Source organism: Aquila chrysaetos, chromosome 9, assembly GCF_900496995.4.
Source record: "Aquila chrysaetos chrysaetos chromosome 9, bAquChr1.4, whole genome shotgun sequence".
Taxonomy (NCBI): domain Eukaryota; kingdom Metazoa; phylum Chordata; class Aves; order Accipitriformes; family Accipitridae; genus Aquila; species Aquila chrysaetos.
In genome coordinates this window covers 42115839-42132338 of record NC_044012.1, presented here as the reverse complement: position 1 = coordinate 42132338, position 16500 = coordinate 42115839, and the positions used below count along the sequence as shown (strand labels likewise).

The 16500-nt window shown below is 48.0% G+C and overlaps 1 protein-coding gene across 3 annotated transcripts in view; it reads left to right on the top strand.

The window, feature by feature from the left end:
* TBX5 (T-box transcription factor 5) overlaps positions 1 to 14465 on the top strand; it is a 42547-nt gene extending 28082 nt beyond the window's left edge. For 2 of the 3 annotated variants that reach the window (XM_030026751.2, XM_030026750.2), the window contains exons 8-9: positions 4847 to 5073; positions 13448 to 14452. In XM_030026751.2, the coding sequence (XP_029882611.1) occupies positions 4847 to 5073; positions 13448 to 14031 (811 nt within the window). In that variant the 3' untranslated portion in view covers positions 14032 to 14452. Of the gene's footprint in view, positions 1 to 4846; positions 5074 to 13447 lie in introns of all 3 variants that reach the window. The other variant, XM_030026749.1, reaches the window with a different exon arrangement.
* The last annotated feature ends 2035 nt before the right edge of the window (positions 14466 to 16500 follow it).

The window sequence follows — 16500 nt, the reverse complement described above, 5'->3', positions numbered from 1 at the left end:
TGGCTGACTTCCATTTCTTTCTGAGTCTCAGCAGGAAGGACAACAACTGGTGGCCTGGGAAGTATAAACGCAAATGCCTTTGCGTTAGATTTGCACATCTGGAATTGGGGTCTTATTCTGCACCACTGTATCCACGGGTGCTGGGTGGGCACAGGGGACAGGGCTGATAGGACGGCAAACGTTTATCCTTTCCTAGTGACTGACCAAGGAGGAGTTAAAATCTCCTGGCAATTTGGAAAGAGTGGAGGGGAATCACTGTGTTTGGCCACTGATATACCTTTGGTCAGATTTTAGACTAGGAATTGCCATTGTGAATGAGATCCAGACAGTGCCCAGCTCGGGGCTTCAAAGGATGTTGTAAGAACTTGGCAGCAGCTAACCACGGGGAAATCCTCTTCCATATCATGCCTCATCTTGACCTTGAACAGATATCAGTATGATCCTTGTGACCTGACATTTAATAGGTCTTTTGAAGTCTTGTTACCATGAGCTACAGCAGCTCTGGAAAGCCTTGGTATATAATGCTTTGTTGCAGAAATATCAGAAGCATCTTCTAAAATAATTTGCTTAGGGCCAGTAGGGGTTGGATGCTTCAAGAAGCAGAAGCTTCCTGGTCATAAACCATGGATCTTCAAAGAGATTTTGGACAAAGTTTTTGTCTAGCAGTTGCATTTCCTATGCATTGGCTGCACTTCAAAGCTGCACGTGAAAATACATTGAAAATTATTACTCTTAGTGATGAGTATTTGCTCCTTTGAATTCTTTGCTAGAAATGAATTTGTGGCATAAGTGATCTTACAGAGCTCCTGAGTCTGTCAAAGTGAAGGCGCCATTTGGCCAGGGGAGGGGGAAGATGTCGCGAGAGAAAATGAGACCGAGTTTGCTAATTCCACCTGGTAGAGGTCTGATCTGGGTGGAAGTGCTTGGGAAATGCAGGAAGGATTCACTTGCGAGGCCTGATCTGTAGGGTCAGGGTTATATGATGAACTCTGAAGAGGAATGCGTGTGCTGTTCGGAAAAGGTTATGCAGAGCTAGTGTCCGATCCTATGGGTCTGCGAAACACCTAGCCAGGTGGGAGTGAACAACTGAGTCCGGACTTCAGGACCGAGTGCCTTCACGATAGACTTGGACCTCATCCCTGATTTCTTCCCCCAAGCTTTAATGAAAATCAAAGTAATATTCTCGTCTGGTGGCCCTTCAGCTGGAAGTCTAGTGGTGCAGAGACTGTACAGCACCTTGCGCAACGCGGCTCCCCCCTTCCGCCTTGTCCCCCTCTGCTATTGTAATGCACCAACTACAGTAACTGAATATTCATCATTAGCCTCCAACAGACTTTAAATAGACCAGTGACAGCTTCCTTCCTTGTAAATTCTTTCCCCGACCAACTTTTTTTTTTTTTTTCTTCTAATTTTACGATTTTTAATGCAAAAAAAATGTAGCCCATTAACACCACCACGTAAAACTAACTCATATTCTGGCCCAGGAACAACAGTCTCTTCCTTGCTGTGGGGACAATTTCCTATATTGCCTGTGTAAGTCAAGCTTTAACACGCTTTTTCCCTTCCTACTTTGCTACAAATTTTTTGGACAGTAAAATTTCTGGACACAACAGTCATTTTATGCCAGCGGTGAACAAAACCTTTCATTCCATTAAACTGTGGCCCAGGATTGCAACCAGCTATTTTGGGAATAGCAACTTTTAGGCACTGAAAAAAAATAGGTTCTGATACATTTTTAAGGACCGAAGGACAAACTAAAATGGTAGCTGTGCACACTGCATATTGAGTGGGCTCAGGAAACAGTATAAATGTTTCAAGACGATTGTTGCTTTACAAGGTACCAAAGGTATCTCTTTATTTGAGCTCAGCTCCTATACGGAAGAAAAAGGTAGTAATACAGAGATAACTGCCTTTGTGCATAGAAAAATGGCAAAGTGAAAGAAAGAGAATATTTTAGATATTTAGTTAGAAAATACTTTCCTTCCTCTCCCTCCTCAAATAGTTGATTTTTTGGCAAAAATAGCACCCAACATGTTTTGACTGAAATGGAAATATTTCAGTCTGGAGAGAAGACATTGCAATACCTCCTGGGAACTGCTGTTGGGAAACTTGGTGTCTCCAACCTGTTCCTGGTCCAGTGTGACTCCCTGCTCATACCGTATCTCCCGCAGAACACCACGGTCCTCTCTTATGGCCACGGAGGCTGCCGTGTCCCCTGGGAAACGTATTCTGAGAGGAATTTGTTCCCCAGTGCGCAATAGGAGTGTGGGATCCTGACACCACCTATGTTGGCACTCAGGGTAAAAATATTGCTGTTTCAGGCATACAGCTCCATTATGGAAAGAAAATATTTTTTTATCAAGAAAAAACAATCAGGTGGTCAAATTTTCCTCCTCTCAGCTCTCCACTGAGACAGAGAAAGTGTTGACTTAGGTGAGAAGTATCTGGGATGGGGATGGCTTCTTAGTGTTTGTGTGGTGCTTCGCACAGTGAGGGTCTGATGTTGATGGGGTCCCTGTGAGCTACTGTGAGAATTTACTGTGAGAAACCCCCATACAGATCTAATCCCATGTCTCAGAGACATCCAATTCTTCCCTCGCTGAAGCAGGGAGAAACTGTGAAAGGAGTCATCTCTATATCCTCCAAAAAAGCCACAGAGAACACGATGTGGCATCATGCCATGGTATGTCCCCCCTTCTCGTCCATCGTAGCTCTCAGGTACCCCACCAAAAAAAAAAAAAAAAATCAGTCTCTGTCATTTCTTGGGGAATTGGGCGTTGGTGGTGTTGGAGCTGAGGAAGAAGGAACCAGCCAATCCATGCAGCAGCCTCTAATTAAGGAGGAGAGCAAAGGGCAAGGTCCATGGGTCACCTCCCTGGGGATTGTCTTCTTGGAAGGGAAACATGGTGGGGATGCAGCTTTGAGGTGTCATGCTGGCGCTTTCTCCGTGAGGATCGCTGTGTGAAAGTGGAGCATTACAGGAGCAGGCAGCTTAAAACCATGACCTGGTAGGTCTGGGAGATCCCCTAGAACCTGGAAGATCTGAAGGACATCCAAAAAGTTTGAAGGCCACCCATGAGGTTTGAAGGCCATAGCTCTTGACCTTCCTGAAAAGCTGCCCTCCAGCAAGAGCTCCTGGGGTGGAAACGTTAGTGCTGGGTGTCCACAGGCAAAGAGGTCCTCTGAAGCCCACCACATACCCTGGCATCCATTGCTATCTTCTGTATCTGAGGGATAAGTCTCTGCTTCCTCCCAGTCCATCTCTCTTTTGTTCCTTGTATACAGCCTGGACTTCAGCTCTGGGAAAAAGCTGCCTGGTCAGCCAGCCCAAGTGGTTGGAAAGCCGTGCTCCTGCCAGCCCTGCCGGGAGAAGCTGCTGGGCTTCCAGGGGAAGAAACTCCACCTTTGGAATAGGCTCTCCTTGGCAAGCCACCAGTGCCCGGGGTTTGGAAAGCTTTCGTGGCACAATGAGAGACACATTTATTTGGTTTTGAGCTCCTGGGTGAGTTTCCCCTCCATTACAGCTCGGTTGCTGATGTTTCTGGCAGCCACCACAGCAGTGGTTTGGATGAAAGCTCCCTGCTGTGAGTAGGTTTATATAATTGGTATTGTTAAATTTTGTAAATAAGTTTCGAGTTGCTACAGTGATAGGTCTTCTCTAAGGGGCATAATCGGAGATTCAGGGCTCCTCTTCCACGTGTAGGTGGCCAGGTGAGCCCGTTGATGGGATTTAAGGATCTGCCCTTGCTCCAGCATAATGATTTTGGGCAGGTGAGTAGGGTACCTCAAAGCCAGCTTGGTCCAACGGTTATAGCCTCAAAGAAGAAAGCTTGTGTTGGAATCTGGGCTCTAGTTTGTGGCTGCTCTGAGCCTGGTGGCACTTTGCGACGTGCTGTTGTACTACCTGATCTTTAAGCATTTTAGCAAGCCCTTGGGTTCAGGGAGCACCGAGCTGTCTTGGAGACAGCCCAGGAGGAGGCTTGCACATCACACCTGAAGTCTCCGAGACCCCCCACTCAGCTTTGGTTCTCCCCGCTGCTGAGCAGGAATAATCTTGTCCAGCCACGTTGCTGATGTGCTTGGAGAAATGTCTCCAAAACACACGCTGTGCGTAGGGTCTTGTAGGAGAGGGGATTTCCAGCCAGTGTTGGCAAAGCATCCCTGCTTCAAACCAGATTTCAGAGCAAGGGAGTAAACCAGACTTTCCATTCGTGCTCACCCTCCTAGCCTGGCTCCACTGAGGTGTGTGGCTCTGGCGTGCATCAGGTCTTGGTGAGTTAGTTATTTCTCTTTTCTGAGTGCTCCGGAGTGGAGCTTGTTCTCTGGTCCGGGGATCCCCCATCCAGGACAACCAGGCTGGCAGACCCTGCAACAAAAGGAATGAGGACAACTACCATAAGGGGGAAAAGTAGACCTAAATATTTAATCCATTGCCAAGTCAGCTTGGCAGAAATGAGGTTTTTATTTACACACGTGCACATCCACATATACAATATAAATAGTATATAATTTGTAAATGCTATCATAATGTGTAAATACAAATCTTGTGTATTTCGCTATAACTGTCCGTATCTATTTTATGTATGGGTGTAAAATAGCAGTTGTGGTGGAAGAGGCATGAATCTGAAGGGAAAGATACTAAATGGAAAGTGAAATAGAAGAGTGCAGCATGGATAAAGTGTGACGGGGCTGCAGTCTCCTGGGAGGGATGTCTCTCTTTCCCTGAAAGTCTAAACAAACACCGTTACACTAATGTGCTGTCTTCATTTATTAATCCACCGATCTATTTATTAATTGATTGCTTTTCTGCCTTGTTTCTTTTTTTTTCTTGTTTCTTTGCTTTTAGTAAAGAGTACCCGGTTGTTCCCAGGAGCACAGTGAGACAAAAAGTGTCCTCGAATCACAGCCCCTTCAGTGGTGAGACCAGGGTCCTTTCCGCCTCCTCCAACCTGGGCTCCCAGTACCAGTGCGAGAACGGGGTGTCGAGCACCTCCCAGGACCTGCTACCGCCTGCCAACCCCTACCCGATCTCCCAGGAACACAGCCAGATCTACCACTGCACCAAGAGAAAAGGTCAGACCTTGGCTGCTCCCCCATCGGTGCTTTCTCCTTCCTACCAGGCTGTCAGTGGTGTTTTCTGACGTTTCCCCTTGATGACCAGCCCCAGCCTGCTTTACGGTGACACTTGAGGATGAACAAGGGATGCAGGTTGTGTGCTGGAGGTGGGCAGCAACCCCAGGCTGGGCTAGGAAACCACTCTCACCAGTGTTAGCCTAAAACCCCATCTCTGCTGCTGGGCTGGGAGCGAGATGTTTGGGGGGGTGGCAGTACCTTTCACCCACGTTGAATCCACATTCAGTAAGATAGCTGGTGCTGGAGATAAAGATGACTTATCTGTCTCCCTAACCCCTCAGACAGGGTTAATCTCTGAGTAGAGATACCTTGACAGCCTGGATTTTGCACAGTTTTCAACTAAGAGTATCGCACTTGGGAGACAGTTGTCTGTCTGCAGAAAGCAATTCCACTTAAATGCTCGGTCTAATGAACGGGGCGTGGGATTGAAAATCATGATATCCATGTTCGTTCCCCTCTGGTGCGACTGACCTGCTTTGACAGAGCTTGAGGGATCAAACTGTGAGGGCTTTACACTGACTGCTCAGCTCGTCCTGGCGTGAAGAGCCCCATGATATCGATGGGATAATTGTTCTCAGGCAGGAGCGAGGGGTCTGCAGTCTCTCCCTTCCTCTCCCAAAGCAATGGGAATGCTTAGATGCAGAAACACTTGCAGGACTGAGATAGCAAAAGCCTCAGATCAACTCCTCCCCAGACACTCAAAAGAAAATGGGGAATTTCCAGGGCTGAATGCAACCCTATGGGGTGGGCAGGAGGTGGTCACTGCCTACCCCTGTTCCCCTTTCTCAGGATTTAGTCTACATTGCATGGGAAAAGCTAACCGGAGTTGGCACGCACCATGGCATTTGAATGCACCAAGAATTTCTTCAGGCTGGTAGCCTCTCCCCACAGCAGATCCCTTCCTGCTTCCCTGCATGGTCCTATCAGTCGGCCACATGTCATTATTTTTAGTAACGTAACCCCTGGGGCGCTGGGATGTGCCGTGTAGACACACAGTCTAAGGTAGCGGATGCTGGGAAGTGCTGGCAGATGAGGCAGGAGGGGAGTGGAAATCTCTCTCCCATCCTTGGTGAATCCCCTGAATGTTGCAACATCACATGTGTTGTGTACGAGTATATATGCAAGTCAAAAAAAGTTGAAAAATCTTAATATTTTCCTGAGACTGAGCTAAACAGTGGAAAACAGGCATCATTTTCTGACTCCTCCAGCTTGAGCAGGTGACCTTCATGCTCATATAGAGTGTATCAAAGCTGTGATTGGAAATGGTGATGCTAGACTTGAGCTAGCTGTAAGGTAGGGAATAAGGAGCTGCAGTGGCCTCCCAGAGTGTCCCCTAAGGTCAGAGGTGGGGTATGTGCCCCTTGCTACCCCCGTGCTGGTGTGGGACTGTGGGTGCGAGGTGCTGGGACACGACTGGGTTGCTGCAAAGCCCTGCTGTTGGCAATGGAAAGGCAGGTCCCATTCGCCCTTGGCATCCCTCAGCCTGCGATCCGTCCTCGGTGCTCCTTTGCCCTGGGAGCTGAGCTTTCACCGCTCCTCTTCCCCTTCTTTGCAAAAACTAACCAAAACAAGCTGGCCCAAACGGCAACAAACCCTTTGGACAATCTCCGACTGCTGCGTGTCCCCGCACGGCAGGGCAATTCATCATTCGCCTCCACATTGTAACATGATAAGGAATCAACAGAGGTTTCCTTCCAGTTTTGGGATTCCCGCTAAGTGGTGTCTCCATGGGTGGTTTCCCTCAATCCCCCAATTATCTCACTTCCTCTTATTGTCACAAAAGAGACGACTATCTGCCCTGTAATAAGCTCCCCGGCCCCTTTTGGCCTGCGTGGCCCTTGCAAAAGTGCAGGAGACTGGCAAAGCGAGTCCTCGTCTGTACGGCTGATGGCCCCTCATTATCTCTACGATGGCTTGAGTGGCACAAGCAGTTAAGGGCCTTTTATCAAAGCCGCCAAATGCTTTAATCAAAGCGAAGCAGTGTCCTGTCCGATACCACCGGCTTCTTCCGTGAAGCTGTACGTCTCAGGAGCCTGAGCCTCTGCTTTCCTCCCTGTGCCTTTTTCCCCCTCCCCATGCATCTAGTAAATCGAAAACAGCCACCAGGGCTTAAAGAAAAGAAACACAAAGTTAATGGGAAACAGAGAGCCAACATAAGCTGCCAAGCAGCTCTTTGCAAAGTGAAATTAATTAAAAAAAAAAAAGTCACTAGAGATGAGCAATTCTGTTCAGATAAATCAGAACGTGATCCAAGGTTTCATCTCAAACTCAGGCTGAGCGTGGCACTTTCTTCTACCACCGAGCAAGGATCTTCACTGAATTTGGGAAAATAACCTTACCTAGAATATTCCTCTTTTTCTTCCTTTTCCAGCCTCTCCTTTCCAAGTGTAATATTAGGCTTTCCCTCACAGCTCTCCTGCTTTCCTATTTCCTGCATAACTTTTAACAAGCCTGGCCATCTAAGAAAACATGGAAGGAAGAGTGTGTTCACTCCTGATGCACCTTTGTCCATTTTCTGGACTAGAAGTTTTATTGGTTTCATTGGAGCATCAACTCCCCGAACATTGACTCCTCTTCAGTCCGTTTAGGATTTATCTCAAACAGATTATTTCCTTTTCGCAAGGCTGGGGTTACAGATAAGTGCTCGCGGGGGCAGAGGGCAATTTAACTGGGTTTGAGACCAGCTGGTGTCTGTATCTTCTGTAGCAAATACCACCACTGTTTTCCGAGATAGTCTCTCAGATATGGCTCCTTCCAGCTTTGACATCTCATGATGTTTCTCTGTATCCTTTTTAATCAGGAGGTCAGGCCTTGGTTTAGGCTCAGTTAAGAACAGGTCTGTATTTGAGCAACTCAAAGGCACCCTATTCAACTTCTACTTCCTTGGTGACCTAAGACAAAGATTTAGCTCTGTGGCTGACAGTGTTGTTCTTAGCTGTCAAGTCAAGATGGATTCACTCTGGAGATCTGATATGGAGTTACATTAGGGGAGAGCAGCAGGGCTGCGAAGGGATGTTATCTCTGAAGGCTCCTCTGTTTCAGGGAGGTGATGCTCTCCTGGGTGAGGAAGGAAGGAAGGACACATCCCAGAGCCCCAGATCTGGCAATTCCTGGTGCACAGGTGGGAGTGCGGGGTCGCCGCGTTGGGAATGACCCCAGTGTGGTGCAACGGGATCGCTGCTCCAGGCACCTTCTGAACATGCTGAACGCTGGGGAACGGCAGTCTTCAAGGCGAGAATCATCCTGTGTTGTATCCCAGCTCCACGCTGAGATTGCTTATGGCATTTCACGAAGGCACTGGTCTTGAGAGGGTGGATTAACTCCAATCCTGTATCCTACGAAGGAGCGGCCTCAGTTCTCGTTGTGGATTTTAAGGCTGCGACAAAGACCAGTTAGAGCTTTGCCTTTTTTTCTAGTTGTTCTCCATCTCTCCCTCTCTCATTGTTGTGCTTGGAGAAGCCCAAAAGGGCTTACCAGCAGGCAGCTTGCTTTGTCTTTCGTTTTAGCCTTACGTCCCAATTAGGGCACTGGGGCTTGTTTTCCCTTGTGTTATCCTCTCCCTCAGACTTCCTGTGAACTAAAAAGCCATCCCTCTAAACCTCTGCTCCCTCCCAGCCTTACACAATCTCAACCACTTGGCAGATTTCTGGGATGCTTGTGATGCTGAACAGGAGGCGACTGGAACAGCCTCTCCCTGGGGAGGTTATAAAAGTTGTCATGTTGGCACTCCGAGGGAGAAGAGGGACGTGGCAGAATCCACCGGCTCCAACCAGCGAGGACCGTGTCCTTCAGCCACCTAGCTTGGACATGACCCTGACCGTGGGGAAGAATATATCTTTCATCTCCTTCCTGCTCTGATGAGGTCGATGGAGATGAAGCAATGCCTTTTCCCCCTTCTCCTCAAGAACAGGCACTGTTAGGGTAGATAGACTTCTTTGTTAACTGAACTCATTTCTCCCTCATCCCACCCAGCTTGCTTTCACTCAGAGAATCTGTAGGACAGAAGTCAGGTTTGGGATGTCTCCTTGGAGAGCATGCTGCTCGTCCTGCTGATGTTAGGAGATGCAGTGAGCTGGCCAAGGCTCGAGCCACGCTGCAGCTGGAGGTGTTTGCAGCTTGGGTAGATGCGGTGGAGCCCAGAGCAAGGTGACTGCTGGGGCACCAAGGCTGAAGAAGAGCCTGCCTGCATGGTGGGGAGATATTCAGGGGGCTGGTGTGCACCCAGCTTTTGCTGTGCAGTCACGTTGCTTGTGGCACTGTAGTTCCAGCGGCTTAATATAAGCATCCCGCTCTCCCATCAGGAGGTGTCTCCTGTGCCTCTGCAGGCAGTGCTGGCAACTCGCTGCCTCGGGAAGAGGTTCCAGCTTTTGGTGTTGGATTGTCTCTGCCCCACAATCTTTTCTGTCGTGTTCCCCTGCAACGCAACACAGCCGTAATGCAAACCTTGCAATTGCTGAAACAACTAGTGTGTCTTAGCTTTTCATGTCCTAGGATGTATGCCTTATTTGCCCTTAGAGATGTTCATTTTGACTGAATCTGCCTTTTTCTTTTCTTCTTTGACAACCCTTGTCAGTCTTGCATACTGGTATTGGTTATTCAGGCTCATGCTAGATTCACACTAGAAACCAGACTGGGTAAAACAACAGTGTTAGTGATAATCACCCATTGTGTCTCCCTCACGAAGTCGGGGTGAACCTACTGTAATGCCCTGGAAGGGGGAGTGAGCTTTGAAAACTAAAACAGTTGGGTCCCATTCTTCATTGTCTTCTGTCCTGGGGAGCTGATTGTCACGAATTGGAAAGGAGCTCTCCTGATTTACACCAGGGGAAGAGGTGCGCCCAGTGGACCCTGAAGTCCAGAGATTTTACATGTTTGCATTTCATTCTGGACGGCCCTAATCTTGGAATTGGGAAAATTCCGTTTAAAAAGCCATTTGTGTGGTATTTACAACCCAGCTGGAAGTAGTAAATACCGGAAATCTTGGAACTGCTTATGCTCTCGCTCAAGCTCCTTCATTAGATAGATCATCAAATTCCTTGTGAGGGAGCCAGTTTCCACCCCATTCTGCAGGCTCCGTTTTCCTTGGATCCACTTCGGAGCAGCTTCTCCCAAGCGCTGGCAGCTTCCCCTGCTTGGCAGAACCTTTTGCTTTTTGAGGTTTGCGCAGTATCGAGGGGCTGGTCACAAGAGCTAATCGCCACCCTTGGCTTCCAAGAATAGCAACAAAAGTGGAGGATGGTCAGCATCTCCCAGGATGGTCAGCACCTCCCAGAGGTGTCTCCTAGGGCTCGGTGGTAACGGCAAAAGGACAATGAAGTGCTACCAGGGAACCAACATCAAGAATCAAACCCACAGCAGACCAGACAGTTATCTCCTATGTCCTGCTTATGCTGATGCTGAGTTGGTGGAGGACCTTTAGGGAGAGGATTATGGCCTTGAAACGGACTGTCCAGGCTCCAGAGCGGGTGGGGATGAGTTTAAACTGCAGCCTTCAGCATTGTGTGGGAGCTCTGTTTGACTTCTCCTCCTTTTGCGATTCTCTTCCTTGAAGATGTCCCCTTTCCACCCCCAGATCTGTTCCACACACCATGGGGATACACTTCACCCGCTCTGTGGTGGCTCTGGTGGTGGGACAGTGCCAGATCAGACTAGAGAGCCTGGACCAGTGTAAATTCATCAGCTGGCACCAGCTGAGGATCTCTGGTGGGCATCATCTCATCTGATGATGGTGGTGGACTGTTCTCTTCCCTCTCCAGCACTTTGAGGTTACATAGATGGGAAAATAATCAGAAGAGGGGCCAGAGGGCAGGCAGAAGCTCTTAGGGTAGGCTGTAATCCTTCGTTAGTGACTATGTCCTCTTTGGAGATGGGTACGGTGTCCTTACGCATCTTAAAAGCTGGAGTGATGGTGCCCTTTCCACACACGGCGCCGGTGAGCCTGGCTCTAGAGAGGCCAGTAGAGTGATGGTGCGAGCTTGCAGAAGAAGAGAGGGCACCTATAGGGTTTCCACTGAAATCCTGGTTGTTTTTGTTTTTCTCTCTTCACCTGCGATGAATTCTGAAAGCGGATCCATAACACTGCGGCTCTGCCTGGCTAGGCTGTGGCAGGCAGTGAAACGTCTGGGCTAAATGGAAAAATCAGCAACTTCAGGTTGTAAGTCAGGCACATTTTTACACAACGGAAAAACAGAGTTTGACTGTTTTGTGTTGTATATTTAAAAAAATAAAAATAAAATAAACAGTCAAACCCCAAGCCAATGATTTCTAATGCCAGCAGAGTAATGCGGTTTAATGCTGAAAACTTTATTAGCAGAACAATGCTTCATTTTACAAGACTTTTTTTTCTGCCCTAGTGTTCTTATTACTCAGTGGTGGCTTAGGGATCCAAAACTTTTAGGCTGTCTGTAAAAGCTAGAGCTCGGGCAGTTCTTCCAGATGTACCTCCTGTGACAGACCCATGCTCAGGAGGAAGCTTAGACCTGCTTTTGTCTTTCAGGGGACTACATCCTCTCCACTGCTCCTGTATAAAATGAACCTGGTCAGGATTAAGGAGAGCGACACGCTTTTGCATCTCTCTGCTTACTGTTTCAGCTGTTTTAAAGATGTGATTGCATTGCTCGCTTATCCCATCCTACTTTCTGACCCGATTTAAGAGCAGGCAGAGGAGGAAGCTGACTTGATTATCAGGGCTCTGCACTGCTGGGACTAAGGAGCCGGGTTTTGCTGTTGTCAGGAAGAAAGCATGAAATGGGACTGCGGCTTTCCAGCTGAATTTACAGGCAGCTGCTCTTACAAAGTCAAAGGACACCAAGGGGAAAGTCCCCATGGTGTGTACCTCGGTACCCGGTGTTTTCTGGGGTTTGTTGGGCCAAGAAGATTAACAGCAGCAGTTGTTCCAGCTGGATTTGGTAGACACCTGAATGGGAGTAATGGGTTATTTTATAAGCAGAGGGGAGGCAGCTTCCAGGAGAAAGCACATGGCTGTTTATAACAATAAGGGTATGCGCATGTGCACGTTTACAAGAAACGAAAGGTGCCTGCACTGTCCATCTGCACCTCCTGAAGTTGAGACATGGGCACTCTTGCTGGAGCAGCCCAGCAGCAACACCTGTGTTTTTGCAAGTGCTTCTTGGGAGACAGATGCTTTTACTCCTCTTTTTTGTGGAAGTATTTTTTTTTTTTTTCCTTTTCTAATTTGGGGGTGAAAAACTTTGCAGCTCAAAACAAGTTGGCTGAGAAAATTTGAGAAGGGCCATTTCTTGCAGTATTCTTCCAAATTTTACCCTTGTTGAAAGGGTGCAGCCAAGAGGGCTTTAAGCAAAGTGGGATGTTTTTCTGCCTGCACCAGAAATCTTGTTCTTGAAGCAGCAGCAAAGTTAATCTGGGTCAGAACAAGCTCCCCTTCCCTTGCCTCGCTGTCCTTAAAATCTCTCGGTGAAGTGCTCGTCCCTGGGAACTTTGCCATCCATTCCAGGGGAGCTGGATTTCATTTGATGACCCTGCGGATGAATAAATAAGTGCATATTCATTTATTCATTTTGCTTCTCACTAGAGATTTCACCTAAATTGTTTATCTCCTTCTCTCTGTTGGTCCGGGATGCTGCAGAAAACAAAGGGCTCTGCAAGCTGCGCCTTGTTGTTTCTAGCTGTGAAATTTACTTTTCTTTTTTTGTTACACTTGGCTCCAGCACACAGCCCTGTGTGGATTTATGTGCCCAGCTCCCTTGGCACGGCTAAAGACCGGGGCTGTAAAACTCCAAATCTGATTGTCTCAACTGTGCCATTGCTGATGCTCTCCTGGGGGGATTTTTATTGTGATCTCCATTTCTGTCTCATTTATCGCGAAAATATATCATTGTAAAGGCTTTTTGTTAACAGCATCAGCTCTGAGCCTCTCAGTTGGGGGTGGGGACCGCTGTTAGGTGCACTGTATCTGCAGGCAGATGTTACTCCTCTGGTCAAAGTGCTGGCAGCAGAAAGGAGATGAGGATCTTCGTGGTGTGGGGATGTGCACGGGGTAGTACCAAGCAAGCTAAGCTTCGGGATCCCTCCAGCATCTTATAGCCTTGATTTTCCTCCCAGACCTCCTAGCTAATCCCTTCCCCAGTCCCGCAGACAGGGCCAGGTACAAGACTTGGTTTCAGCAAGATTGATTCCAAGGAAGGGATCTGGATTTACACTGACAGAACCGAGAGCAGTGTCTGGATCAGCTCTGTGCAGACGGTGTCCTTGGTAAAATGAGGATTATGGAGAGGGAGGTTCAGCTGAGGGCACAGTATTGTTGTTTGCTACCAGGAGTTTTCTCTCCCAACAGATGAGGAATGTTCCACCACCGAGCATCCCTACAAGAAGCCCTACATGGAAACTTCTCCGGCAGAAGAGGATCCTTTCTACAGGTCCAGTTACCCCCAGCAGCAGGGACTGAACACTTCATACAGGACTGAATCAGCCCAGCGCCAAGCATGTATGTATGCCAGCTCCGCTCCCCCCACGGACCCCGTGCCCAGCCTAGAAGACATCAGCTGTAACACGTGGCCGAGCGTGCCATCCTACAGCAGTTGCACAGTGTCTGCCATGCAGCCGATGGACAGGTTACCCTACCAGCATTTCTCTGCCCACTTCACCTCGGGGCCACTGATGCCCCGGCTCAGCAGCGTGGCCAACCATACCTCCCCCCAAATAGGAGATACCCATAGCATGTTTCAGCACCAAACCTCGGTTTCTCACCAACCCATTGTCCGGCAGTGTGGACCTCAAACCGGCATCCAGTCCCCCCCCAGCAGCTTACAGCCCGCAGAGTTCCTGTATTCCCACGGCGTGCCTCGAACCCTTTCGCCCCACCAGTACCACTCGGTCCACGGCGTGGGCATGGTGCCAGAGTGGAGCGAGAACAGCTAACAAGGCGGTCAGGAAAGTGCAAGAGCATTAGCCATGGGGGGAAAAAAAAAAAATGGGAAAAGAAAAAGGAAAAAAATACCCTGTCGATAACAAAAGCGAGAGTATTTTGCAAGACTCCTTTAACTGAATGTTCACCGATAGCACTCGAGAGGGACGGACACTGATTGAAACCACAGATGAAATAGTCAGCGGCCTCGGTGTGACTTGCTCCCCCCCGTCCCCCCTTTTTCTTTTGTTTCAAAAGAAAAATCAACAGATCGGCACACTTCTCCCCTGCCACGGTCCCCACCCAGTTTGTGTTGTTGCCACCGCCAGCCCTGTGCCCTCATCCCCCCCCTGCCCTCCTGCTCTTTTTGTTCTCCAAGGGACACCAAACTCCTGCTGCCTTTCTCGACACAGTCAGAGTGCTTGAACGAAAACAACTAGGATGTTACTTTTTTTTTTTTTTTGTGGTGTTGATGTTGACAATGTTATATAATAAATAATAATATATATATATTTTCTTTCAATTTTCTCAAAAAAAGACACCGGCCCTTTTTACCAAGGGTGGATTTTGGAGTGGTGTTTCTTTTTTTTTTTTTTTTTTTTTTTCATTAGTATTATCATTGTTACTTTTCAACACAACGAGGTTTTACGAACCCACAAATAAGAAAAGCAGGTACCTACCTCGCCCAGGCGTAGTAACACGAGTGAAATCACTCCCTGCAGGCTGCCGTGTTTCCTTACAAACGCCCCAAAACACGTCTCTGCAAGAACAAGCCCCGTAAATTCATCTCCTTTCCCACTTGTGTGTAATTCTCTCGCTCTTCTTTCCTTCCCATCTCCTGATCTTTCCCGGTCCATCAGCTGTCTCTGATGGAAGCGCGGGGTATCTTTCAAACTTGAAAACATCCACAGCTTGTCTCCTGCCGAATTTTTACCGGCATGCGGAAAGCGAGGCTCTGAGCCAGCTGCGAGGGGGGGAAAAGCGGGGGGAGAGGATGCAGACAGCGAAAGGAAAAAGTTTGCTCATAAAAATGCTGATGATGATGCTTGTTTGCAATCCTGGACTTTCATTTTATCGTGCGTTCTTTTTCTTCCTCTCAAACAAAAAAAAAAAAAAAAAAAAAAGAAAAAGGGATACTGGTCTGGGTGCGTTAAGTGAGATACTAAGTAAATGTGTTCAAAAGGAGCAGAAAATGATCATGAGAGGCTAGGAGTGGGGGAGGCAAGAAGAGAAGAAAAAGCAAATGTGTAAGTAAAAATGTCTACTGCAGAATTTTTCAGGTGTAAAATTTCCTGGTACTATTTATTTATACATGGGAGTTCAAATAACTCATAGGATGTCACACTAAGCCAGCAAAGCAGCTGATTCAAAGGGGTTAAAATTTTTATTGAAACGGAAGTTTGCTTTCTTTTCTTCTTTTTTTTTTTTTCTTTCCAAGCTGTGCACACTCTATATAATTTACATATATTTTTAATTAAAAGTAATTCTAATTAACAAAAGAGGTATACCTCTGTGTCAGCAACTGAGAATGTGGGTGTGAATGAGTGGGAATGCTGGTATGTGCGTGGGAGGGGTTATAGACAGGTATCCAAAGCCATGTAGCTAAGAAGAAAAAAATAATCCCTACCTAGCTACGCTTTCCTATTCTTGTGTGCCAATTTATGTCTAATAAATACCACATGCTCTCAACGGCAAGGGACCCGCCCACCTACTTTTAATGTTTTTTTTTTTTTTTTTGGTTTTGGGGTGGGTTTTTTTGGTTCTTTCTGCTTGATGCCCATGAGTTTGATTTTTATTTATTTCTGGTGTACCACAGGTGGTACAGCATCCCAACGGGGAAGGCTGTTAGGCAGTGATGGGCTGAGCTTGAGACTGCTGTGTGTTTGTCTGCTGCAGAACTGCCTGCGTCCCCCAGGTCCTTCCCACCCAACCCCTTCCCCAACCCAAGGGACATGCTCTCCTGGGGTCGCTTTCCCATCGAGGCAGATTTAGAAGCCACCTTGGGAATCCAGGTGGGTGCTGGGGTGGCACTGGGAAACCCTCTGCCCCCTGTTCCCATGCAGATGGGGTCGGTGGGGGACGTCTGGCCCAGGGGAGGTGTGGGGCCATGTCCCAGCCTCAGCGAAGGAGGGGACGATACTGGATACTTTACGGATTGGAAGCAAGATGGGAAAACCAGCTCCGGAGAAATAAAGAGATTGCATCCGAGAAGCCCAGCAGAAAGGTCTCCTCCATGTAGCTGGTGAGCCACAGCCCCCCCAGGGTGATGCTCCCACCTAGCTGTCCCATGGCAGGTGGGACCTGGGGGATGATGGTGTCTACTGGGGCTATCCCAGCGCTGGCTACAATGCAGCTTTCTTCCTTCGCCTGTCTCTGCTTTTACTGTCTTCTGCTTGCAACAACTGGGTTTCATAAATGTTGGGTTAGACACGGTCAAAATGCGATGCTGTGCTACCCTGGGAGCTCGCTCTGGGTATCGGCCA